The sequence below is a fragment of the Atractosteus spatula genome, chromosome 1, assembly GCF_055471065.1.
Source record: "Atractosteus spatula isolate fAtrSpa1 chromosome 1, fAtrSpa1.hap1, whole genome shotgun sequence".
NCBI classification, from domain to species: Eukaryota; Metazoa; Chordata; class Actinopteri; order Semionotiformes; family Lepisosteidae; genus Atractosteus; species Atractosteus spatula.
Window position 1 is genome coordinate 53,504,608 of NC_142706.1, and position 24,747 is coordinate 53,529,354.

General features: G+C 36.2%; 1 protein-coding gene across 1 annotated transcript in view; it reads left to right on the top strand.

Annotated features, from left to right (window-relative positions):
• Nucleotides 1-24,747, top strand: part of dclk2a (doublecortin like kinase 2a) — an 87,619-nt gene that overhangs the window by 15,423 nt on the left and 47,449 nt on the right. The window contains exon 2 of the mRNA XM_088916920.1: nucleotides 3,412-3,746. Coding sequence (XP_088773046.1) covers nucleotides 3,412-3,746 — 335 coding nt within the window. The remainder of the gene's footprint in view (nucleotides 1-3,411; nucleotides 3,747-24,747) is intronic.

Here is a 24,747-nt window from a genome sequence, read left to right on the forward strand (position 1 = left end):
AATAAATGTGATATCTTCTTCTGTGCTTTTAAAAAAAACAAGACTGTTTCTTTTCGGATGCATGGTTGGTCCCACCTTCATGTTGGAAGCATTTTTCATCGCTTTTGTTTTGTTTGAAAAATGAACAATGCCGTGCCTTAACCACTGTGGGTGTGTTTTACAAATAGAATGTCAATTTGTGCTTTAAAGGCAGTCTCAAAAAGCTGTTCATTCTTTTTTAATCTGCATTGTTCAGCAAAAAAAGTAGCTATGAAAAGAAGAAAATGAGACCTTAGAAACTGTTTAAACATGCGTCTGAGACCAAATAATTCTTTTATAAAAAGATGCACATTTTCAGCCTTGGAAAAATGCATAACCATTTGAACAGGATTGTGTTTTATGGGAAGTACCTCTTTAAAATCAAAAGCTCCCAAGAAATTTCTTTAGATTTCCTACAAAACAAAGTCTGTCTTTGTTATTCTTCCTGCATGGCTTGCTGTTATGTTTCAGGGAAGGAAGTGCATATGCACAGCAATAATTGTGGAAAACAATAGCCAGACATCTCTCTTATCCCTCTGGAGTTTCTCTTATAACAAACCTCTTATACTGTAGGTCTTTTACTTTTATGATATTTTTGAATATTTCTTTTCCCATGGGGAAAAATTATAGTAAATAGAATTTGTTAGAGAAAATTCAAATACTTTTTTTGGATTTTATCCAATGGGTCAACACAAGTGTCTTCAGTGAAGGCAGTGTTTCAGTGATCTTTTGTTTGGGAGAAAAAAATTACTTAATAGGAACCTGTATGTTAGCCTTTTTATTCATGTAATCTTCATTTTGAAATGTAAATTGCCCCCTTTTCTAGATAAAGTTAAGGTGTGAGTTGAATTTAAGGATTAGCATAAATATGAATACCTAAATGTCAATTAAGATTCAAATAGAGTCTTGCTTTGTTAAAAGGAGCAGTCTTGACCCAGAGATAACATAATCACCCAGATAATACAGTATATCACTAAAACACAAAACATAGGCAATACAAGTACAAACTTGTAGCTTTGTGCATCCCCATTTTATACAGTATACACAGTGTACTGCTCACTTGTAGAAGTCTTTAGAGTTGTAAGAATTTGCTAACACAATTAAATCATTTTAACAGTAAATTGCATTAGCTTTTTTATTCGCTATTGCTATGAGGACAGAGCAATGGGCAGTCTGTATGTCAAGGTGCCTAGATACACCATGGCTAATAGTTTACTTGAGTGTTATAAAAAAGGATTAAAAAGACATCTAAGATACAGTACAAAGATTAAGCATTAGTTGCATGCAACTACTCAGCATTTGGATTCTTAACAATAAGTACTTACTTTTACTTATATTAATTAAATTATATCAGAACATGGTATCATTGTATGGTAGGATAACATGGAAGGATAACAAGGTAATTATGAAGACTGATAATGTATAATACTGAATTATACTGATCCAACAACAGTGGATTCTTAACTCCCACCAGCTGACAGTGTTTTTTGCAGCAATGCAATTCCATCTCTGCTTGCCTGATTCCTGCCCAGCCCAGGTGCTGAGTTGGAGAAGAAGTAGGAAAGAGAGCATCCAACAGTAGCTTGGTGCTAATGGTCATTTCTCCAGGAACAATCTCCATGTTAGCGTTAAAAATTTCTGCACGAAGTTCAGGTCCAGGTGAATCAGTTGATAATGAGAAACTCGGTTAGCTACCAGCATAGCTGCTACTTCTGAATATTAGTATAATCAGACGTGTTGACATAGTTATTGGCAAGATTCTGCTGCAGGCGGGACCTCTGTTGGAATTCTTGTTTACATAACGGGCTCTCTATTAACTTTGTGTCTCAGACAAAACTTTAAGTTCTAAGGCTCAGACAACAATAGTGATAGTCAGCTGGCCAAGCTTCAGTTAAGCAGAGAGAAGCCAAGAGAGCAGTTGTTCAGTGTCTTTTAACCTGGAAAATAAGAGTTGGCGACTAGTTGTGACGTCATCTTGTGGAGTGGGTTTCTATGCTCTGAATGTTCCTAATTGGTTGGTTATCTTTGAGATGATTGACCATGACTTGTAAATTTAAAATCATCATCCAGATGTGCTTACAGTATTTCTGTCTGTAGACATCAAAACGCCCAAAGTTGGACATCCGTCATAGGGAGCATTAGTCCTGGTTTGTGTCATCATCCTGGGTTGGGCTGCTTATAAAGAAGACCCATCTCCCTTGCATTCCAGCGTGCAGGGATCAATAGGCTATTCTGTAGCCAAGACTACAGAGAGAATAAAAAATCTGCTAAATCACAAAAAATCTACAGCATAAATTCTGTACTTATTAATAAGCATTGCTGCTAGAAGTCCTTGTAGAAAAGTGGAAAATTTCTTTATTGTGGTCCTAGTTACCATGTAACGAACTCTCAATGTAAATATTGGAAGGGTCTCTGGGACTTTGATTTATTAAATTAGTGGTTATCAATTTCAACTGCAAGAACGTAAAAAGGTTACAATAAAGGTAAGGCTATGGTAATTTGTAGATCTCATCCAGCCATTTCATAAGGGAATCAGGGTTATCAGCATCTACAACATAGTTGTTTATTTCACTGTTGATTCTGAGAAGTCTGTTTGGTTCACTATGTGAGAGCCCTTGAGGGGTGTGAATACTGTATTTAAATTAAGTTCACTCATAGTCTTCTCCTTGCCTTGTCTTGACCTTTGACCTCTTATAAAGATCAAGTGAAATACTTATATTCATACTGTAGGTTTTTATCGAGTACATAATGAGTCATGGCTACATACATATGGAATACATATAGGAGTGCATGAAGACTTTGTCAAAAATGTCTGCCAAGTCTTTTAATTGAGCATACAGTATTAGTCTGTAAATTAAAGACACTGACCAGATAATATATAACATAACTTATAACTAAGACAGTAAAATGAAAATTACTACACTGTTTCCATATTGACAAACTCCTTGTAGTGGTCTGGACAATCATCTGAAGTGCAAAATTTAGGTTCTTCTCAACTGTTTGACAAAGCTGGAGTAAACTGGAAAATAAATGCTTCACTAGCCTACAAGGTTATCTGCAAAGTAGTCACTTTTGTTTTGGGTCACTAGTCAGTAACATTTTGACAAATATACAGCTTGGAAAGACATGATATGTGGAAGGGTGATTGCCATTATAAAGGAGAGGAACAAAATTGATATTGTGTATCTGAGTTTGGAGACTGAAGAGACAATACATAATTAAGCTCATAACTAATACATTAAAATGAAAATTACTGCAATTTGTTCATATTGACCATCTCCTTGGTCTGACCTGAACATTTGTCTCCCTCAAGGGTTCATTAGCAGAGGACATTTGTCTTCAGGACTTGAACTTGGCCATTCTATGACCTCCCTTATTCTTCCCTCCTTGTAGGTGAAAGCTATGTGTGTGCCTCCAACGAGCCCTACCGCAAGGTGGACTATATGAAGAACGTGAACCCCAACTGGTCAGTGAACATCAAAGCAGGAGTAGCGCGCTCGCTCTCCTCCCTGAGCTCATTGAAGAGCGAGACAAGGGAGAGCAAAGACTTTATCAAACCCAAACTGGTGACTGTGATCCGCAGCGGGGTGAAGCCCCGGAAAGCTGTGCGGATCCTCCTCAACAAGAAGACCGCCCACTCCTTCGACCAAGTCCTGACAGATATCACTGAAGCCATCAAGCTTGACTCAGGGGTGGTGAAGAGACTGTATACCCTGGATGGCAAACAGGTAAGACCCTGATTTTGGTTTTGCTAGTTGTTTTTCTTTGCCAATGGAAATAAAAATCTGGTGATTTCTACGTGTTGGTCAGTATAGCGTACTGTATATACTGTATGGTATAGCACTTTTCATCCCACGGGAAGCACCACTGGAGAACAGAATCAGCCTGTGTGTTATGTGTCATTTGTGCCAACAGCCCCACTTCTAGCAGATCAGGAGGAGAAAGGACAAATTTTATTTCACCAGTTTGAATTCAGAGTGAACGTTATGAAGAGTTGATTTGAAAAGCCTTGAGTGGAAATTAAAGAGGACACCAGAGAGTTCTGAAAGTTAGGGGAGCCCTTACCACCATTCTATACCATTTATTGAGTATTCTGGTGGAGAGTGAAAAGTGTCAATAACTGCTTCACTAACAGCACTTTCAGCAGTGATCTAATTTTATTTAGTGGTTTCTATTCCCATCCCAGAATTGTCCAACCATCAGGTCCAACCATGCTGAGGTATAAGAGGCCTGACATGATTAGCCTACAATATGGTGATACCGCTTAATAAATGTTAGGAAAACCATTTAATTGAATTCACTCTAAACCATATCAGTGCAAATTTGCAGTCAATGAAAAAGACGGTGATTAAATGCTTTATTCTGAAGAAACAAAGAGATCTGCAGTAATAAACCATATACTGTAATGAAATGTCCTTATTGTGAGTAGAATAAGCTAATTTTCCACTCCACAAAGATTTTCCAATCACGAGGAAATCTTTTTCCAAATATATGTATGGACCCAGTATAGATTTCTTTGGAAGACTAATTGAGAATTTTAGAGGTTTAAGGGAATAGTTCAATTTTAAATAAATATTGTCAATTTAATGTGGTACTGACTATGCTAGAAAGAGAAACAATAGCAATGCATTTGTAAGCAGAATTTCAATTCCTTTCATGCCGATTCAATAGCCAGTTACTGTACATTGCACAAAGTACAACTGACCCTTATTTCCTGTCAGGCTGCAAAGACCTTCTCAGACGGGCCAAAGGAATGACTCATGAAAATAATGAGCTGCAGCCTTTCAGTGTTTTCACCCCAGCAGAGCTTTATTCAGATTGCTGACTATGAGGATTGTAGCTTGTATAGTTCAGTATCAGGCATGAGGTTCTGATTGAAGGTAGGACATTTTGTCTGAACTCTGCAGGTGCTGTAGCCCTAGATGGATGGGCTTTAGCAAATGGAACATTGGCATGAAAGCTCCATTTTAATTTAACTACACAGCAGGCTGAATTCCTTGCCAATTTAAGAATAAAAATGTTTTTTTTCCCATAATGCATCTTCAAGTCAGAACAGTTCATCAAGAAAAAAAATCTATTACAGATAGAAGCTTGATAAAATAAATAGTGGACCAAGTCAATACAGAAAATACTTTTTGGACATATACAGTACAGTATAAAGTGTGTGAACTCAGTTCTGCTGTGTGACCTTGCAAGACTTAAATTATTGTTAGCACAGTAAAACATTTGCTTGAATCTGTATGTAGTGCAGTGATCCAGTTATTAGCTTAATCCACCTTTAATACTTTTATATTTTTGTTTGCACTACCCATATTTTTTACTTTAAATATAGTTAAAATATAGACAAACCTAATCTTAGAAACTCAACTTCTCCATCAAATAGATGCTACCCATGAGGCGGTATTGTAAAACTAGCTTTTTATCCTGTTTGAATTAAATTTCTCAGTTTACTGGCTAGATCCACAATCCACTGTCTTTAGTCTTTGGTTGGAACGAGGAAATCCATATTTATCCCCATTACAAAGGAAGTCTTTTCTCTGTCAGGTACGTGCAGGGAAACCCTTTATTCTGTATGTTCTTCAATGAGCAACTTGGTTATAGATCTTGAAAAAGAATGCTTTTGAATTAGAATACAAATTGTTGCATGCAGAGAAGAGATCAGAGTCCAGCCCATCTTGTGAAACACTGTCATTCAAAGTCTCCGCAGTGTTTTCAGGATCTTACCAGACAGATTTCAGTAGCAATGGGGGTTGGGCTCATCACCTAGGATGGGCATTTAGGATGTGAATAATAATGCAGGATCAATGTAAGTTGAATGCAATGGGTGCATTTTTAAATTTCTGAATCTAGATGAGGTTAATGAAAACACAGGTACAGAGTATAACACTTGTAGCAGAAATAGCTTTTAAAATATTCCATTTCAAGTTTTTTTCCAAGAGTTTTAAATGTCTTAAGGGGGTTTATATCCCCTTTGTTAAATGGTTTTTGCTTTGCTCTCATGCTGCTTTCCTTAGCTCATTCCAATAATTATTTACTGAGATAGACTTTCATTTGTCCATTCTAAATAACTGTGCTTTAGAACTTTTTTTATTTTTTAATGGAAAAAGCTACAGATATGTTGATATTTGTTCAATTAGATTCTAGAATGTGTCATTATATGCCATTAAGTAGTTTGGTAAAGACCGGAGTAGAAACATCATTCTAATTAGGTTGATTTATTGATGTAACTCACCAGGCTGGAAGAACAACTACCTTAACATGATTAACGAGGCTTAAAAAACTGCATTTGATCAGCCATAACATAACAAAACTGAAGTATTCCAGTTAATCGTCTAGAAAAAAAAATGAAGGTTCCTGTTACTTCATTTTACAAATGACTCAAGCATTTAATAAGCAAACAAGTCATTTTATTTCATGTCTGCAAGGAAACAAAAAAGAAAAAAATTAATAGAAAAATGTATATCCAGTAGCTAGGTTTTACAGTATAATGTTCTGAAGAACAAGTAAAGGAACTGACATAAAATCATGATGTCACCAAATATGTCATGATGTCACTGTTGCTGTGAATCACTATGAAATGTTAAGGGTTTCCCAGCTCTCTTAGTCTCTCTGGAATTCAGCTGGTAAAACCTCAAATGGTCGAAATGCGCTCTCTTTGCCATTCTATTGTGTCTGTATTTCATTTTATGTCTATGAAATATGAAATCTAGATTAATTTTTGGGGCAAAGTTGAGCGGTGCATAGAGAACCTAAATCATTTTTGTAATTACAGACTCATACTTGAAGTTATGACCTCAGGCTGTTTTTGCAAACTGTTACATTTAATTTAAACAGTACTCACAAAATAAATTTAGTCTGGGTGATATTATATGTTTTATAAATAATTAGGGCACAAGAATACTTTTGGTAGCTTTGATGGTTATCCATGTGGAAATTAAAAAGTGTAGTTTTATAAATGTAATCATTTCTAGGAACTACTTTCTGTCCTCAGGTCACTTTATTAATTTCCAGCCAAAAATAAATCAGTTCTTATAAAGAGAGTCATGAACAAATGGGAGCAAGAAGATTATTACAGTGATAAAATTAGAATGAACTTAATCTCATTTCAGTGGTCTGTCTTTGGTAGTCTGCAGTTAAATGAGTTTTCGATTCATATTATTTTATTCCCTGATAGATTCTGGTTCATTGAATACTGGACATTAAGCAACATTAGAACATTAAAATGTAAGCAGTCGTCCCTGAGGACAGGTTACCAAAATGACTGAAATAGAAATGGAGGATTTCTGTATTATACTGTATCTCAGGGAGGATATTAAAACAGCGCAGCAGAGTGCAGCTTCGGTTTTGTGAAGCATATGGTAATCAAGAAACGTACCAGTGCTGTTTATCTGCGGTTGTAAAAGTTCAGCTGAACTCTGCTTGTTTTTCCTTTGGAAAATAAGACTTAGAGATAATAAGACAAGTAGAAGCTTATGAATATAATGAAGCAGTTTCAAAAACTCAACCAGGCCATTCCCTGTCAAGACCTGAGATTTTGCTAATACTGTATATTATGTAGTAACAGGTAGTAATCGGATGAAAAAAGTTTAAAAATTAAATATCAGTGACAAATGCTGACTGTGCTTGTAAATTTCAGTAACATGCAAATGTGTTTCAGTCAATCTTGAAATGTCTGGTTTGTGTTTGTGACTATCCAAAATCTCAGTAGCACTGCAAATGTGGTTGTAAAGATATGTAAGCAAATCTTCTCTAGAGATAATACAAAATGAGTACCTGTGCTTTTATATTACTGTGTAGCCAAACATATGTTGTCACACTTTTGATACCCAGGAGATGCAAGGAGTGCAAAAAGGGAGAACGAGTTCTAACATTTTCTACAAACACATCATGATCTAACATATTTTAACAAATTAAATTAGCTAAGCATTGCATAGTTAATAAATGGGAGTTTAGTTCATTCAGTTCATAGGAATCCCTTCAGAAGAAAACCAAAGAAAACTGTTAGATACTCACTGCCTCCAAATGAACGACTCCATTTATGACTTTATAATGAAATAATCAATTTTATCTAATAACTGAGCTCCAATTAGTAGAAGACCTCTAAAGGTTCCAGTTGTACAGTTGCTATTGTAAACTATATACTATGTATATATATTGATGTCATTATAAAAAGTCTGATTTTTTTAAGGTTTGTTGACTTTTATGTGTTCATTAAGTTCTTAGTTTCATGTGGAATGTCTGAATGCATGATTTACATTGAGTGCAGTACTGTGGTTTCTACATGCATGATCTCAAAGCAGGTGCAAGTTTGGGACTGTAAAAACAATAAGCTACAGGCATGAAACCTCCCACAGAAATATGACTTAGGCATGTGCTGCAGCTGTCAAGGAGCTAAGATCAGATTTTCTGCATTATTCCCCTCTTGCCCTTTCTCCTGACTGCTGCTCCCACACTCCAGTGTTTGGCTTTTGCTGTGGTTTCTGCAGCTGGTGATGGCTTCAATCCCCAACTCGTCCTTTCGTGTTTCTAAAGATTCTTGTCAGAAGTCCACCCCACAAAACAGATGTTCTTCAGAGGTAGCCATTTTTATTTTTGTTTATCTGTTTTAATGGCATACTCTGTTGACATTTATAAAATAATTTTTATAATAATTTCCACAGTTGTGGTAACAACTAAAATACAAAGCAAAACATTTTAAAAAAAGATCACTTTAAAAAGAACTTGATCATTTGAAATGTTATCAAGCAGTAAAAATCACTGAGTCTGTTAAAACTATGTGATTTAGGGCAAAAAGATTAATCCAAGTTGCAATATAACATTGGAGACAAGGATTAAGGATGTCGCAGAGTAGGCATGGGGAGTATAAGCTATAGCTACTGTATATAAGACATAACATAGGAGCATTTTGAAGAATGACAGATATGTATGAAAGTGTATGAAAGTCATACATGCTACTTATATGAATTGATTTTTTAGTTTACATAGTGTATAGTATATCCCTAAAATGAAATGGTTAATGTTTCCTTTTTTCATGTTTCCTCTAATGGTAAAAGTAAAGCACAAAGGGATTGTGCTTTCCTTTTTACTGATTGTTCAGTAGTCCCCTGTATACAGTATGTTGTATATATTTTATATAAATACCTGACCAGTTAATATTATTCTGCGTGCCATGAATCTAATATAAAATTTACATCTTACTTGCCTAAAGAAGAAGATAAAGTGTATGTAAGCATACCTCATATGAGGTCATAACCACCGGTCATACAAAAGAGGCAGCTCTAAAATCTGTTTCACTTATCATAAAAGAGACTTTAATATTTAAATTATTGCTAAGCTGCTGTAAATGAGTGATTGGCTAACAGTATAAATGAAAGGCACAAAATTGCAGCCTGCCATCTGCTATTCAACAATCAAATCACAGGTCTTAATGTCTGAGTCTTGGGAATTGGCATACTGTATTCCTGCTGGCCCTGGCCATTACCGGATAATTAGACTGGTAAGTCCTTGGGATTTAAAGTGCAGCTGTCAGGTGGCAGTGCAAATTCTGGGCTGCTGGAGATAATGCACTTTCCTTCTAGCTCCAGTTTGATTGTTACACTGAAAAGCTAAAGATCTGTGAAATTGAAAGAATCAGGTTAATCAAATGATTTGTAAAATTGGCAAAATTTGTGAGGGGAAGAGAAATAAGTGCTGTATGTCCATTAGCAACAGTGAGTATACAGCAATGCATTTATGACATGTGCACATTAATATGTATATAATTTAACATCTCACTTTTCATAAACTATTTAGCTGCACAGATGCTTTAATTATTATTATTAAGAAAAAATGTGGAATGTGCCTTGCATATATGTACTGTAGGTTGTGAAAATTTGCAGCACAGATTATTTCTCACCACTCACTGCAATGAATGCTTTCAGTCTGGAGTCTAATTAACAGGGAATTGTAACTAATTAAATTTTAATGTTATCTACATCATCATTATTTTATGAGCCCAGGAGAGGGATTCATGTTTCTGGGGGTACATGAAGTGAACTCGAATAAAAGACACAGTCCAGTGATATCTCTGAGCCCAGACATAATGTTGTAGTCTGGTGTACCCTGGGGTGCTTGACAACCCAGTTAATGGCAGCTCCCTGCTCTTTACTCAGGGCTGACTCAGGCTTTCCTCACATCCACCACCCACATTCATTTAGGCTTGCAGGGGGATAGATACCCTGTATGAATATAAAGAGTGTGAAAAATGCACAGTAGATCAAAAACTAAAGACATTTCTATCTAAAACTACTGTTGCTTTTGTAACATTCATAACTTCTTCATATTATTAATGATAATGATGATGATGATAATAATAATGACAACAATAATAATAATAATAATAATAATAATAAATGATGTCCTTGTCCTTTTATTCCCATTGTGCATGAGTGAAGTGCATGTAATGTGATGAGTCATGCACATATGTCTGTTTATACGCTTTTTCTCTTATGGGTTTTGTGCTTTATTGGGCTTTCCCTGTGAACCATTGTGAACCATTGTGATCCTGTAGCTGTGTGAAGAGCACGGGAATGAAGGCTGGTCTAGAAAACAGTTTCAGGCTGCAGAACACATCAGACATTATAGCTAGCCTAATGCTCCGCACCCTATGGGTTGTATCGACTTTCTTTGAATCAAAGTCCCATTTAAAAGGGGTCACAGAGGGATTGGCCAGAAATCACAGCCCTGAACAAATATTTCTGTTTTATACAATGTAATTATTTTAATATTCACATTAGTCTCCTTGATATTTGCATTTGTTACCATTATGCTGAGATGCAGAAAATAAACAAATGCTGTTTGTGTCATGAATGTAAAGTAAAAGTGGCAGAGGAAAGCCTTTTTAGTGATTTCTCTGAAAAGTCATTTATCACAGCTTACTTTATGTTTGAAAGAGCACTTCTTGTTTTTATCTTGACTTAAAAATAAAACAGCAAGAGCAGAAAATCCACCCCTTTATTTTTGGGGGAATTTTCTTAAAATAAAAAACGATCATTGTAGTCCCTGAATGAAACAGTCTGTTTCCCATTAATGTCCTGTAGTTTGATGATGTTAACAACACTCTTGCAGCATAGTTCTTTTTGTACTGTACACCTTTCTGGTGTATTTACTCTTTTATCAGTTTTGGAAGGATTAGATGTAAATGCCAATAAAGAATGTTTGAAAACTGCTGAATTAAGTAACTGAAAAAAATTGTTCTTCATGCAGAACAGATGTTTTCGTACAGGCTTTTGAAGTCCATCTGTTTTAAATTCTTCATTCATATATTATTTCTGTTGATTGCTCACATGTGATTTTGCAAAGTAATAGCAGGCATAGTAAAATGAATGGGCTCCTGAATGCCTCGACCAGTACAGCTCTCAATGCGGGTCTTACAGTCCAGACATTGCTGTTTTAGGTCAAGGCCCCATCAAGACCTACAGTAGTGGTGACCTGACATCCCCTAGCAACAGTGTGTAATTACTAAGAGCAGGGACTGGATGGGAGTGAGAGTCAGTGAGAGAGAGTATCCTCATGTTACTTTGTAGGACCTGCTGAGTGCCTATGAGCTAGCCATGGTATCAGTGAGAGCCTCAGTGTCCGTCCATTCAGTGACAATGTAGTGTGTGTGGGCAGACCTGGGATTCTAAACTTTTGGTCACTTCACAGGGGCTGACATGCACAGCCCTGCTCAAAGGCTTTTGGGAGTCATGTACTGTAGAAAGGAAATAATTTAAATTTGAATTCAAATTGAGCATTATTGGCATGGCCAATGAATTACAATGCCGCCAAAGCAACAACAATTAGAAATAAAATATTAACACACATTTACAAAAACATTATTATTTGAGTAGCTCATTTAGTGTTCTTCAGGCTGTGACAGGAAATCATCACGTACTCGGCTATCAGCTCTATTGAGTTTCCTGCCCCCTCCCCCAATAGGATTGTAAACAGTTCTGATTCTGGCAGGTATGGGAATGCTGAGACTAGATTCATTGTTTTAGGGAAGACATTTTGTCTAATTTCAGACTATTTATTGCTGTGCTGTGGCAAAGGGAGCACTCTCTCTCCTCTCTGGGCAGCCAGGTCTATCTGTGTAGCTCAGTATCTATTGCTAGGCTGATGAGAATGTTTCTACTTGCTGTCTCTAACCCTGGTCAGATACTTGGCCAGTGTGTATTGTCTTTTAAGGCCCCAGTAGCATTCCAATTTGTGTGTGTTTGGCTTATCCTGTAGTCATTGGCACACATGCAGTATAAAAAGTTTTGATAGCTATCAAAAGTAAAACCTCTTAATTTATCATGTACAGCATTTATAGTGCAGTAGTGTTAGGTAGGCCATTGAAGGATGTCATCCTTTTCCAGTAAATGTGAGCCCCAAAGATCACTGAAAGATTTATTATTACTTACTGATTAATAGTGTCAGGGTTTTATACACAGTAAATAAATTCATCTAGTAATGTGTGCTAAAAATTGAGGACTGAATATGTTTAATTAGAACCTGGATAAAACAGTGGCTTTTTTAAATGGAAAAAACAATAATGCTTGCATGGAAAGGCCTTTATCCAGAAGTGGATCTCTAAATCAGAGCTGGGCTCAATGGACAATTGTAAATTTCCAATACATTTCATACTGGTGGCTTGGCTGAAGGCTTAAGATGTTGATGGTTGTAGTAGTATGTATAAATCTGTATTTACTTAAGTATGGCATGTTCCTTACTTCTAATCTATCAGGGATAAATGAACTATAATAATCTACGTAATTTGGATTTGCTGCAAACATTTTGGTAGTAACACATCTTAATATTAGATTGTATTGGGTGGCCTTTCACATTATAAGGTAACGTTTTTTCAGAATGAAATTAGAGTAACTCAGTCAGTTTTAGACTAAAATATTATTTACATTTGATTATGCTCAAATCTACTGTAATCCTGCCTACCAGTTTCCCCAGAAAACCCGTTCATTCTTCTCTATGATGGCACAGCATTGGCATGCTTTAACAGATGGATGATTTTTTTTTCCTTTATTTGTTACATTGCTTTGGAAGCTTTACAGACTTTATTCCGAACTATGATAGAAGTGGACAGCCAGATTTGTACACCATGCCCAGCCTTCCTTAAACACACACATACTGTATGTGTTTTTATCATCATACCAGCAAAAGGTTATAAGGTACTGTACTTTGAGGGGAAAAAAATAGTTTAAAACAGATCAAATAGTCAGAAATTGTCAATGATTAATCGTTTAAATAGTGTTTTGCGTGGTGTCTCATAGTTCTGTCTAGTTCATTATTATTTAGTTCAAAACCATTAAATCCATTCTTGGAAGCTGTGTGAGGCAGTGACGGCTGAAGTCTGTTGTCATATGCCAGTCTAGACTACAAATCCTAGGGAAAAAAGAGAGGGAGAGTACTTTGACTGTGTAGCAAAGCTGATTGACATCAAATCCTATCTGATATCCAGCCAAGTGGATTACCATGATAAAGAGCAGGAATTGCAGCCTCTTCATGTTGTCTGTAACAAGTGGGCACGTGCAGCTTGTAGAGTTCTGCCACAGGCAACAGAATATTGACAATTAAAATGTGGGCAAGGCTGTAAGAAGTGAAAGTTTGTAAAGGGTAATTATTTTTAATTTGAAGCATTATACCTGTTTTTGTTCTACTAATATTAAGTTATTTGTTTAGGTTCTACGTTAAAATCTTCTAAAACATATTTGAAGTTAATCTTTCTTCTGTGAATTATCATTTTTAATATCCAAAGCCAAACTTTTAAAAACAGTGTACTAAATCTCTGCAATTATATACTTTATAGTGTTGGTTCTGTTTACAAATTTTATTTAATTTTGTATTAAGAGGAACTTTTATAAACAAAAGTTTCCCTGCAACACAACATGTTCAATGTGTTATTTTACTCCTGTAAATCCAGTGTTATTCTTACAAGCTTTCTGTACTTGAGCTAATGAAGTTCAGTATAGATTTACACTGACATTGCTGTTAAAAAGCAACTCTTTGGTTACATGTAACTTTTCTTTTTAAAGGTCGTGACTCAGGCAAAAGAAAAATCTAATTTATCTCATCAACACATCAAAACACTTTTTAAAGGTCACAGCCAAGGGTACTACACTGACTAAATTCATAGTTTCAGTGAGTCCTTTTTTCTTCACAGATGTGATTTGTATTGTAAGATGTAACACATCTTAGGTCCTTCTAATTAATTGTTTTGTCAAGTAGTAACCTTTTACAATGTGAATTGATTAAGAAATTTGTATTTCAAACTGCAGTTATGCTGCTATAAAACAATTATCCTTTTTTTGAAAATGAAAATCGTAATAGAAATGTTTTTCTCATATTCTAGAGTCCAGAATTGTGATTTTTATATTTAAAACAATTAACATTTCCTTCAATAAAGCAAGGTCGTCTTATGCTGTACTCAGATTTCTGATACATTTAGGTATTTTGTAATTTTTTAATGGTAAAATGCTTTTTAAAGGCATTTACTTCCCCACAGGAAAGAGAAAATGTTAAATGTAGAATCATGTGTTTCACGTTCTGTCACAAAGCACACAACAGTAGGTGCAAAATATAAATCCTGTTTATATATGTTTATATTCTGAAACTGTCTTTCCATAGGAATGTTGTGAATGCAATGCAATGTTGGAAATACAGGTACTTTATTATTATTTCTTCTAGCTGAAAGTTTGTGTTGGAACCTAGAGTTTTGCATATGATTCAAAGTAGTTCCACTGTGTCAGTAAACACTGTGTAAAACCACTCACTGCCTTCTTCCACCACTGCTGTGGCAGAACACAGTAAATTGGAAGAGCACTGAAAGAATCTAACCCTTTTGAAGAAAGGGTCGACTCTGTGAAGTGTTTGTTTCTGTTTTGTTTTAGAATGTGTCCTTTTTCACTGCTTCGACCAGTGAGAGTGCTTTCACTGAAATATTTAGCTGACTGCCCAGGTTGCCATGGCAACTGTCCATTATTCTGGGTTCAAGCCTGGAGTGTGCCATTTAGCTCGACCTCATAAACCATGTACCTGCATTGGTTCATCTTTCATCTTTTTCTTATTTTAACAATGTGATACTTCATAAACAGTAAATGATTCTTCTGTGCCATGCAGATTGCAGGAACAAGCCGACCACTGCTGCTGTGGCAGACCACAGTAAAATGTAACAAGCTAACCACTTATTCCACTTTTGTCACTTTACATGTTTAATAATTCTTTATTTTCTTGTATTCTTTACAAAGCACTGCCTTGACTGAGAGACAAATATCTAACTCTTACAACATAGAATACTCTTTCTGGCTCTAAGATTTTAACTAGGGAGTCATGAATTCCAGTCCCTAGTGAGGACACTGCTCTTGTATCCTTGAGTAAAATACTTCATCCCTGTTGCTCCTTAAATAATATTTTATTCTATAAAAATCTAATATACCTGTGGATATACAGTATTTAACAAGTGTTCCACATTATACTTTTAATCCATTATAAGATCAGTGTAGTCCAGACCTGGTGAGACCCAAAATTGCTTTCTCCCTAATTGTTTCCAGGCCAAAAACACTGCTGAACACTTAACAACCATCACAGTGACAGATGGCCCAAGCTTCCACAGTAGAGACTGTCCTTTCCCATGAGGAAAGTGAAACAAAGATGTACCACATTGTTACAATTACAGCAGAATATGTTGTCCTGCTTTAAAGTTTAGCATTCATCAAGTAGAAACTGAAATCACACTGACTGTGTGAGCCAGAGAGTTCAAGCTGGCAGCCACACAGATTTACAGACAATACCATGTGATTGCTTGATATAAAACCATTTGTACCTACCAGAGAAATATTCTGCAATACATGTGCTGATATATTTGCATGCAAAATATTTTTTTTACTAAAGTTGTTTTTGTCTGCTTACTTGTTTTTCACATTTTCTTCATCAGAGCCAATACACCACTGCTGATGTCTGGGGTCTTATTTGCAGATGTGTTGCAAGGCAAATGTGAATTTGATAATTCTATGTATCTTTTAAAAGTAAAATAGTAAAATATTATAATTGGATTTTATATTGCTTTTAAGCATCCATCTGCATGTAATAAATGGGCATATCATCACCATTTCATTAAGAATATAATATTTAAGTTAAACTTTATGGCAGAATAGTAAACCAACAAGCACTGTTAGTGCTATTAAGCTACAGTATTATGAAGTAGACAATTACTATGCTGTCCCTCCAATGATACCCCTAAAATCTCAGTCCTTAATTAATGAGGCATATTAAAAAATGAAGAAAAACATCAGACTCATCATTAAAGGTGTGAATATTAACAATATGTTATAGTGAGTTTAAAATTAATTGTATGTGATACAATGAGTCTAGCCAGCAGCCATATCACCCTGCAACTCACAGCTGGCAACCCACTGAAACTAAGCCGGTGTGAGCCTGGTCAGTACCTCTGTGGGAGACCTCCAGGGAAAAACTTTGCTTGCTGCTGGAAGAGGTGTTAGTGGGGCCTGCAGGGGGCACTCACTGTTGGTGAACCAGTGTGGGTTCTAATGCCCCAGTATAGTGACTAGGACACTATTCTCATCCTTCAGATGAGACGTAAAACCGAGGTCCTGATTCTCTGTGGTCATTAAAAATTTCAGGGCATTTCTCGAAAGAGTAGGGGTGTATCCCCAGCGTCCTGGCCAAATTTACCATTGGTCTTTACCAGTCATGGCCTCCTATTAATCTGCATCTATGAACTGGCTTCATCACTCTGTTCTCCTCCCCACTGATAGCTGATATGTGGTTTGCATTCTGGTGCACTATGGCTGTTGTCGCATCATCCAAGTGGGGCTGCACATTAGGGTGGAGGGGAGACCCCATTACCTGTAAAGTGGAGTGGAGTGTCCAGAAAAGTGTAAGTGTTTATATATGTAAGGAATTACTGTTATTATTATTTGATGATGATGACGAAAGGGAAGTGGTAGATATACCAATCCAGGATTTCACTCAGGTGTTCACTGAGGAAGATGTAGACAAAATACCTTAGCAGGTGAAGGAAGTTCTTTATTAAATAGTATTAACTCAGAAGAAGCAGAAACGTTTCAAGTACTATATTATTTAACAAATGCAACATCCCTGAGCCAAGCAATAGTTTCTGGTCCAGGTGTGTTGAAGGTGAGTTGTTCTCCACTGAATCTGTGGAGTCTGTGGGCAGTCCTTTAGGATGTGCTGCATAGTTTTCTCCTTCCAACAGAAAGAAAGGAGGATTGCACTGATTCCCCATCTTTAAAGGTTGGCAAGACATGGAGCATGACCATTCCTAAACTCAGTTATAGTGAACCAATCTTTTCTTGGAAGATAAACGCTGGGAGGTTGTTGAGTAAGTGCAGTGATTCCCATTCTTATACTCAGGTGGAATCTGAATTGAGGTGTTGTTGGGAAGGGTTTTTCCAGATTGGCTTTCTTGGAGCCATATGGGTTTGGTGGATTAAATGTGTCCTTGTGTAGTAGCAGGAGAGGAGTGTTTCAAATTTTATGAGCATTTTGTGAGTTATTGCTAGCCTTCGGATGTGTGGAGGAGTGATTTTTGCAGGCCAAGAAGCCAGGATAGTGGGGTGGAGCATAGGGTTCCATTGCTGGCATTGAGCTGGGTGTCTACTCTGTGAGTATGTGATAATCTTGACCAGACTACTGCCTGAGAGTGTTTTTAGGTAATATTTTATTTTGTGAATGTAAAGTCCCTGAGCCAAGCAATAGTAGCAATTCAGGTACCAAACTGCTACTGTCTTGTATAACAGGGTAAGGGCTTATGTCCAGAGGGTGGTTCTGGTAGCACTCCATGCGGTATCAGCAAGTTTGGAGATAATTTTATTAGAACAAAACTAGAAGATCCCCTGTATAGAAATATCCTAGGGTATAGTCAAGACAGAATTAGAAAAGATAGGTCTTATCTAACTAAACTGTTATTTGAACAAGCAACATTAATGGACACACACAGAGCATATGATATGATTTATTTAAATTTTCAGATGGCTTTAAATAATATGCCCCCGTAAAAGCTTGATTCTCAAATTGCAGGCAGATGACATTTAAAGTAATGTGTGAACTAATTAAAAATTAGGAAACAGAATACAAATAAACAGTAAATGTTCACATTTGGGTGATGTAATTAGTGGAATACCACAGGCATCTGTACAAGGAACACTGCTCTTCCTTATCTACTGTATATCAGTTATATAGTTATACTAACTGGTATAGTTAGTAAACTACTCAAGTTTGCATATGATACCAAATCAGGAGAACTAGCTAACAGTAGACAAAATTTAACACTAGGTAGACACCCAGCAGATGACATTTAATGTATACAAGTGCATGGTTTTGCATGCATATATGAAAAACACAAACTATAAATACAAAATGGGAAACAATGAGATAGAAAAGGCTTTTTTTCTTTCAGACAATATGGGGCAGCAATAAAAAGGAATTGGCCTACTGTATCTCTTCTTTCTAAAACTGACCTGGCAATCTGACTTTCCTGCCCTTGTGATTGTAAGCAGTCCAAGTCAGGATCTAAACATTTCCCATGGCTCCAAGCCGAGAGAGTGGGTCAGTAAAGAACAGAATTCTACCCAAGATATTCACAAGAAGAAATCTTTTTGTGAACCCATTGTTATTTTCATCTGATCAATGGAATAAGACTACTGGACTCTTTGTGGCATTCTGAATATGCAGCATATTCAATAAAAAAGTTATGGCCAGGATGAAATGAGTTTCTCCCACCTGTCTTACTTGCAGCCATACCCAAATAGATAGACAACTCTGATGTTATCAACTTTTGTCTTTGTAGTCCGTGAGTGAACCCTCAGCCTTTCGTATCACAGCAGATCGATTCCTAAATATATGCTATTACTTGTGTTTGTTACAGTATGCAGATTTTGGTGTATCAATAAACTGTATATTGTATATTCAGAAGCCATGTGAGACTGTGAATTATAACTGTATGTTTTATTGATTCCTAACAGTCATCAAAACACTTTCTAATTGTTGCAGTAAATTAAAAAGTCTCACATTGCTGCAGTAACTTATTGATCCCATTTGGTAAGCTGAATGGCCTTCTCTCATTTCTAACCTTTCTTATGTATAAAATCGGATGGTATTTTTCCCCCTGAGGCTTAAATCTACTAAAGGAAAATTATAAGATACCCAATTTTATTCTTTGCTCAAGACAGTCATCCTTGGTAACATGCAAAACAGCACCTGCTGTAAGGAATGAAAATACATATAATTTAAATGTCATATTGTAGAGAGTGGAGGAGCGTTTCATTTGAGATGTGAAGACTGCGTATAGAGGAATTCCTAAGAGGGCTGCAAAGCACTGATTCACCATACAGTATAATTAAAGTGGGAGTACTGGTGGCAGCTTTGCTCTGCTGTAACCTTTTTTACTGTCAGCCAGTATGGCAAGCCTGTGTGTGTTAATTGACCTTTTACACATTCAACGTGAACTCATATTCCACCTCCATTATCACATGATAATAGCAATAGGGTTGGCAGTGACTTCTGGTGTTCACTGTTTGATCAATGGAGTGTGAAAGTCTCTGGTATGCACAGTGCCACTTCTTTAGTATTATTATTACAGAGCTAAAATCAACCTTGCAGTCCCAGGGGAAATACAGGCCTTCAGCAAAGAATGATGATGGTTGTGCCTAGTGATTGAGGGTATGCAAATTTCAGGTTTCAGGTTTTCAAATATTTAATTTTCTTCTAAGACAAGCCTCTACAATAGAGATGTATGATCACTGTATAATAAACAGTTTTTGATTTTCATTTTATTACTGTACTGTTATTTTGTGTGAACCAGAATGTTGTTCTTCAGTGTTTCTTCTGCTTACACAGGTTATGGAGATGCTTGACAATTGTGCTAGAGTCTGAATTATTCTTCATTTTAAATACTAGTGCCAATCAAAATTACTGCATGTTACTTGTGAATTCAATGTTGAGTTACCCAGAGCATGGAATGAATGTTATTCAGTGGTCTTTTCTTTTTGAAAATGAAGTATTTTAATTATTTATCCACATTTACACAGTACATTCACAAACAAGACATGAGGAAACACTTGTGTATCTTCTTATCACAGTACACATGATACAATAAATAGATTCAAACTTTTTTATTTATCAGCATAACACTTGTTACTAAGATAAGTGCTAAAAATGACAAAAATTACTTTACTTTTGTATTCTAGTGGGTCGAAGCTGACAAAACATTCATTTCGCAGCTACACTTTTGTCCTCAAAGGCATTTTGTTTTACTCAAGAACAGATTAGACCAATGCGTGCAACAGAATACATATAGTACCAGACAATTCTTAGGCAATGACTGGTAATGATTAAATATTAGAATCACCAATTCACTTTCGGAAACATCCAAATTGCTTTGTGTTTATCCAGCTCAAATCTCAAATGAATGCATAAAGAATTCACAGAAATTACATATTAGCATCGTGGATACATGAATTTCTAACACTGCCATCTCAGTTCAAGCAAATTATGCAACATGGACTATGACCAATGAGTACCTCACAGAAACTCTTAAATAAAAAAGGCCACAAGAACATAAAGGAGGAAATCATTCATTTAAGAAATTGAATACATATAATTATACATTATAGTAGTTCAGGTGGGTAGCTGTGTCCGCAAAGGAACAAGTAATAGGTTTATTCCATGCTGAAAAGAGAAGAGAGAAAACACAACGTTTCAGCCATGGAGCCTTCTGCAGGTGTCACACCCGAAGAAGGCTTCGCAGCCGAAACGTTGTGTTTTCTCTCTTCTCTTTTCAGCATGGAATAAACCTATTACTTGTTCATTTGCATTATACGTTATATATACCCAAAGCACAGAGAAATTATATTTTCTTAACAGGAACAAATGTCCAAGATCATTGCTGCTTCAGTTTTGGGATTCATACTTCACTGTAGAAGGCCAATGCATTTCATGTGAGATATTCATCTGTGGGAAAATAATCATTCTAAAGCTGGCTACATATTTTTACTGACCCATTAAGACCAATCACACTACATGTTTGATAAATTAAAATATAGATCAGAATATTAAATTTTATTATACAAACTTACACTTCACTTTCTTTTTTGTTACTTCACAATTTGAAATACTACAAAACACTTACCCACTGTGAAGTAACATGAGACTGAAAAACAAGGAGAATTCCGATTTTGCTCTCTCTTTTTGTTTCAATTTTATTTACAAATTAGGTTCACTGAATGGGGGAAAAACTGAAGAAAAGATTGTTTTGAAATCTTTGATAATCGGGTGGTTTTAAGTTGGTGGAGTTCGAGCCCTAAAATTAAAAATGCAGCCAAGGGCTGTAGAAGACCTAACAAACAACAAGCTAAAACACTAAAATAAGGCAATGACCCTGAAGTCATCTTATGGCAAAACGTTTTGTTCTCATTATTTGAACATCATTTTATATGGAGTGTAAATATTTTGCTTTATAATGTGATGATAGCCATTCTCTGTCAGTCCTTTAAAAATATTTGTGAGCGTGTTCAGTAAAACTACACTACTGTATCTAGGAAGATAAGCAAAAAAAAAAAGTTTTATGTAACTTATTGGTTATGGTTTTTATGGTTTATTTTTTGTTGAAGTCCACATACAGGAGGCAGTCAAATTTATTTTTATACAGCACCTTTCAATCCAAGGCATTCTCAAAGCACTTTACATATATTAAACTAAATAAAAAAGTACAATAAACAGAAAATACAATAAAAGCATAAATACATTTGAAATTAAAAGAAATATAGTACATTTTTAGGTTATGATTTGAAGGCTATTGAAAACAAATATGTTTTGAGGAAAGATTTAAAAATGACAACAAAGGCTGCATTTTTAATATGCTCAGGGAGACTATTTTAAAGATGAGGGACCTATAGTTGAAAATGCTTAGTCCCCTAATATGTGATGTGAAGTCCTTGGAACATTAAGGAGCCTAGAGCCAGTGGATGAAGTAATGGGACGTGGGGGATAGAAACTCTTGAAGGTCCAAACCTTCAACTGTGTTGTGCTTGGTAGGTTAACAAAAAAATAATAAAGTCTGGCCTGTAACAGACTGGAAGTCATTGCAGTTTTTGTTCAGCACAGGAGAAATAAGTTAAGATTTTTTAGTCTTGAGCAGCACAGTTCTGGTACACAGCTAACAAGGCACTGCCATAGTATAACCTTGTGAGGATGAAAGTATGAACTAATTTTTCAGAATTCAGAAAGAGAAAGAATCTTAAATGAATATGTTTCAGAAACTGAAGAACATGAGCTGCAGACTCATCTTGTCATGATTGTAGTCCCTCCCCCTTAATAGTGCTCCGAACTGAACTCTTTCAGTTCGGACTTGATTTTGTGCACCTGCCCCATGTTCCAGCCTCCTTCCAGCCCACCTAAAAAGCCAGATGCTGACGCTAATCTGGGATCTGCATTGGTTTTCGCATCTGGCTTTAGATTCTGGCTTTTCTGCCTGGCTTTAGACTTTTACCCTGTTTTTGGATTCTGCTTTAGACTCCTCCCCGGATTGTTTGCCTCGGTCTCTCCTCCACTGACCACCAGCACTCCATGGACACGCTCCCCTGTTTTCATCCCCGTATCCTGCATGACTTTTTCCCCGTGTTTTCTTCACTTTTCCCTGGATCGTGTCGTCTGCACAGGGTCCGGAAAGAACGCTTTCGTTACACATCTCATGGTCAAAGAGCCAAAAATCAGCCCTAAGTTTTTAACAGAATTTGAGACCTTGTGGGGAGAGATCTTAAAATCATCTCAGTCTTATTCTTGTTTAATTTGAGATAGTTCTGACTCATCCGGAACTGTACACTGGCAAAATATTAATTGAACAAGCAATTTGAGGATTTGATGATGTATGCAGTCAGTGGACAGACAGTAGCTCTTTGCTTCCTGTCCTTCTCAGGGTTCTGATTTATTCTGCGTTTTGCTTCACGCTGGTTGTCTTCTAAGGTCATGGCCAACTAATAGCAGGCACAGAGTATCCCAGTCTGCAGAAATTGAATTGAGTTTAGCCTTTTCAACCAGATATATCTTATCTAATTTAAGGAGAGAGCTGCTGGAGTCCTCTCAACTCTAATTATCATCTCTAAATTGTGACAGAGGTTTTTGAAAGTCATGATAATGACACAATAATGACTTCTCCTGTATAATTACAGCAATTGGGCTGTCAGATTTGAGGGAGCATCACTGTATTTTACTTTGTCTAGCCATACTCTAGCACCCTCTGTAAGGGCATTAAGGCACTAATCATGGTTTCTTTTTATAGTATACTAATTATGATGTACTTAATTGGTTTTTAAAAGGAACACCTGCTTTTTAATAGTGGTTATAGTTGTAGCTTAGTGGTGATTACCTTGATTAAATATTACTGGATACATTTATTACATACTGTATTCATGCACGTCTAGATTTAATCTGTGTTGTATAGATTTGATTACAGTGCATTAGTATTGTGATCAAATACCTTAAAGATGTCAAAGTATTCTTTATTTACATACCACATGTTGGTACTATTTCTGCTAGATCATTATTAACGATAGTAGTAAACATAAATATGACTTCACGGGATTGTGATGCTTAGCTTTGTAGCTCCTGGTCATGAGATTAATTCTTGCCTGGGGAGCCTTCTGTGTGACGTTTGCATGTTTTCTAAGGGTCCACATGGGTTTTATCCAGGTGTTTCTGATTCCTCCCTCCTCCAAAAGTCATGCGGGCAAGGTTAAGTGGTACAGTATGTGTAAGAGCACCCTGTGATGGGGTGGCATCCTTTCCAGAGGTAGTCCTCTTGTCCCCTGAGCTTCATGCATAGGCTCCAAGTTCCTGTGACCTTTATCATGAATTTCTTATAAAGGATGGATGGACAGATGGTAGTAGTAATTTAGCAGAATCTAGTATCGCAAGCAATCCCAAAAAATAGAAGCTGTCCAGAAAAATCGTGAATACCACATAAAAATATGACAATGAAGATCAGTCAAGAACAATAAACTAAAAAAAAGATATATATATATAAATAAAATATAAACAAAATATTTAATATAACATCATAAATGGTGACTCTAGGACACATACTTTGCCAGGTGCTAGGAAGGTCAGACTGAATGCATTAGTTATTAATGAAAGAAATTGCTTGACTAAATTTTGTTTGAGATATTAAAATCCAAATCAAAACGGTTGTAGCTAAAACATACTGTAGTATAATCTCTTCTGTGATGTTTGCAGTAAAGAATTTCACAAGTGCTATATAAATCTGTACCAAGGCAGAACGTTTTCCACTTGGTTACTGAAGGGAGACCTGAAAAACCTTACACTGTTCAGTATTGATCTGTCCCCCATCAGTCTCATAAGGAACACACTGATTACACAGGAAATTAGGAGTGAGCATTCCCTGGTTGAAATTAATATTATTACTTTAAATATTGTCTTACATCTAAAATTGTGTCATGTGAATACCATGTTCTTTAACTTTACTAAAATCTAAAATATTTATATAGATCAGGAAGAGCAGCAGGTCTAAAATGAATCCCTGTAGCACACCACTACTTCCATTGGCCCAGTTAAAGTGTATGCCCCTTAAGATGACTCGCTGTTTCCAATTCTTTAACCAGTTTTCAATCCGCTGCATTTTTTTTTCTGACAGGTTTTAATGTGAGAGCCTTTTATGAA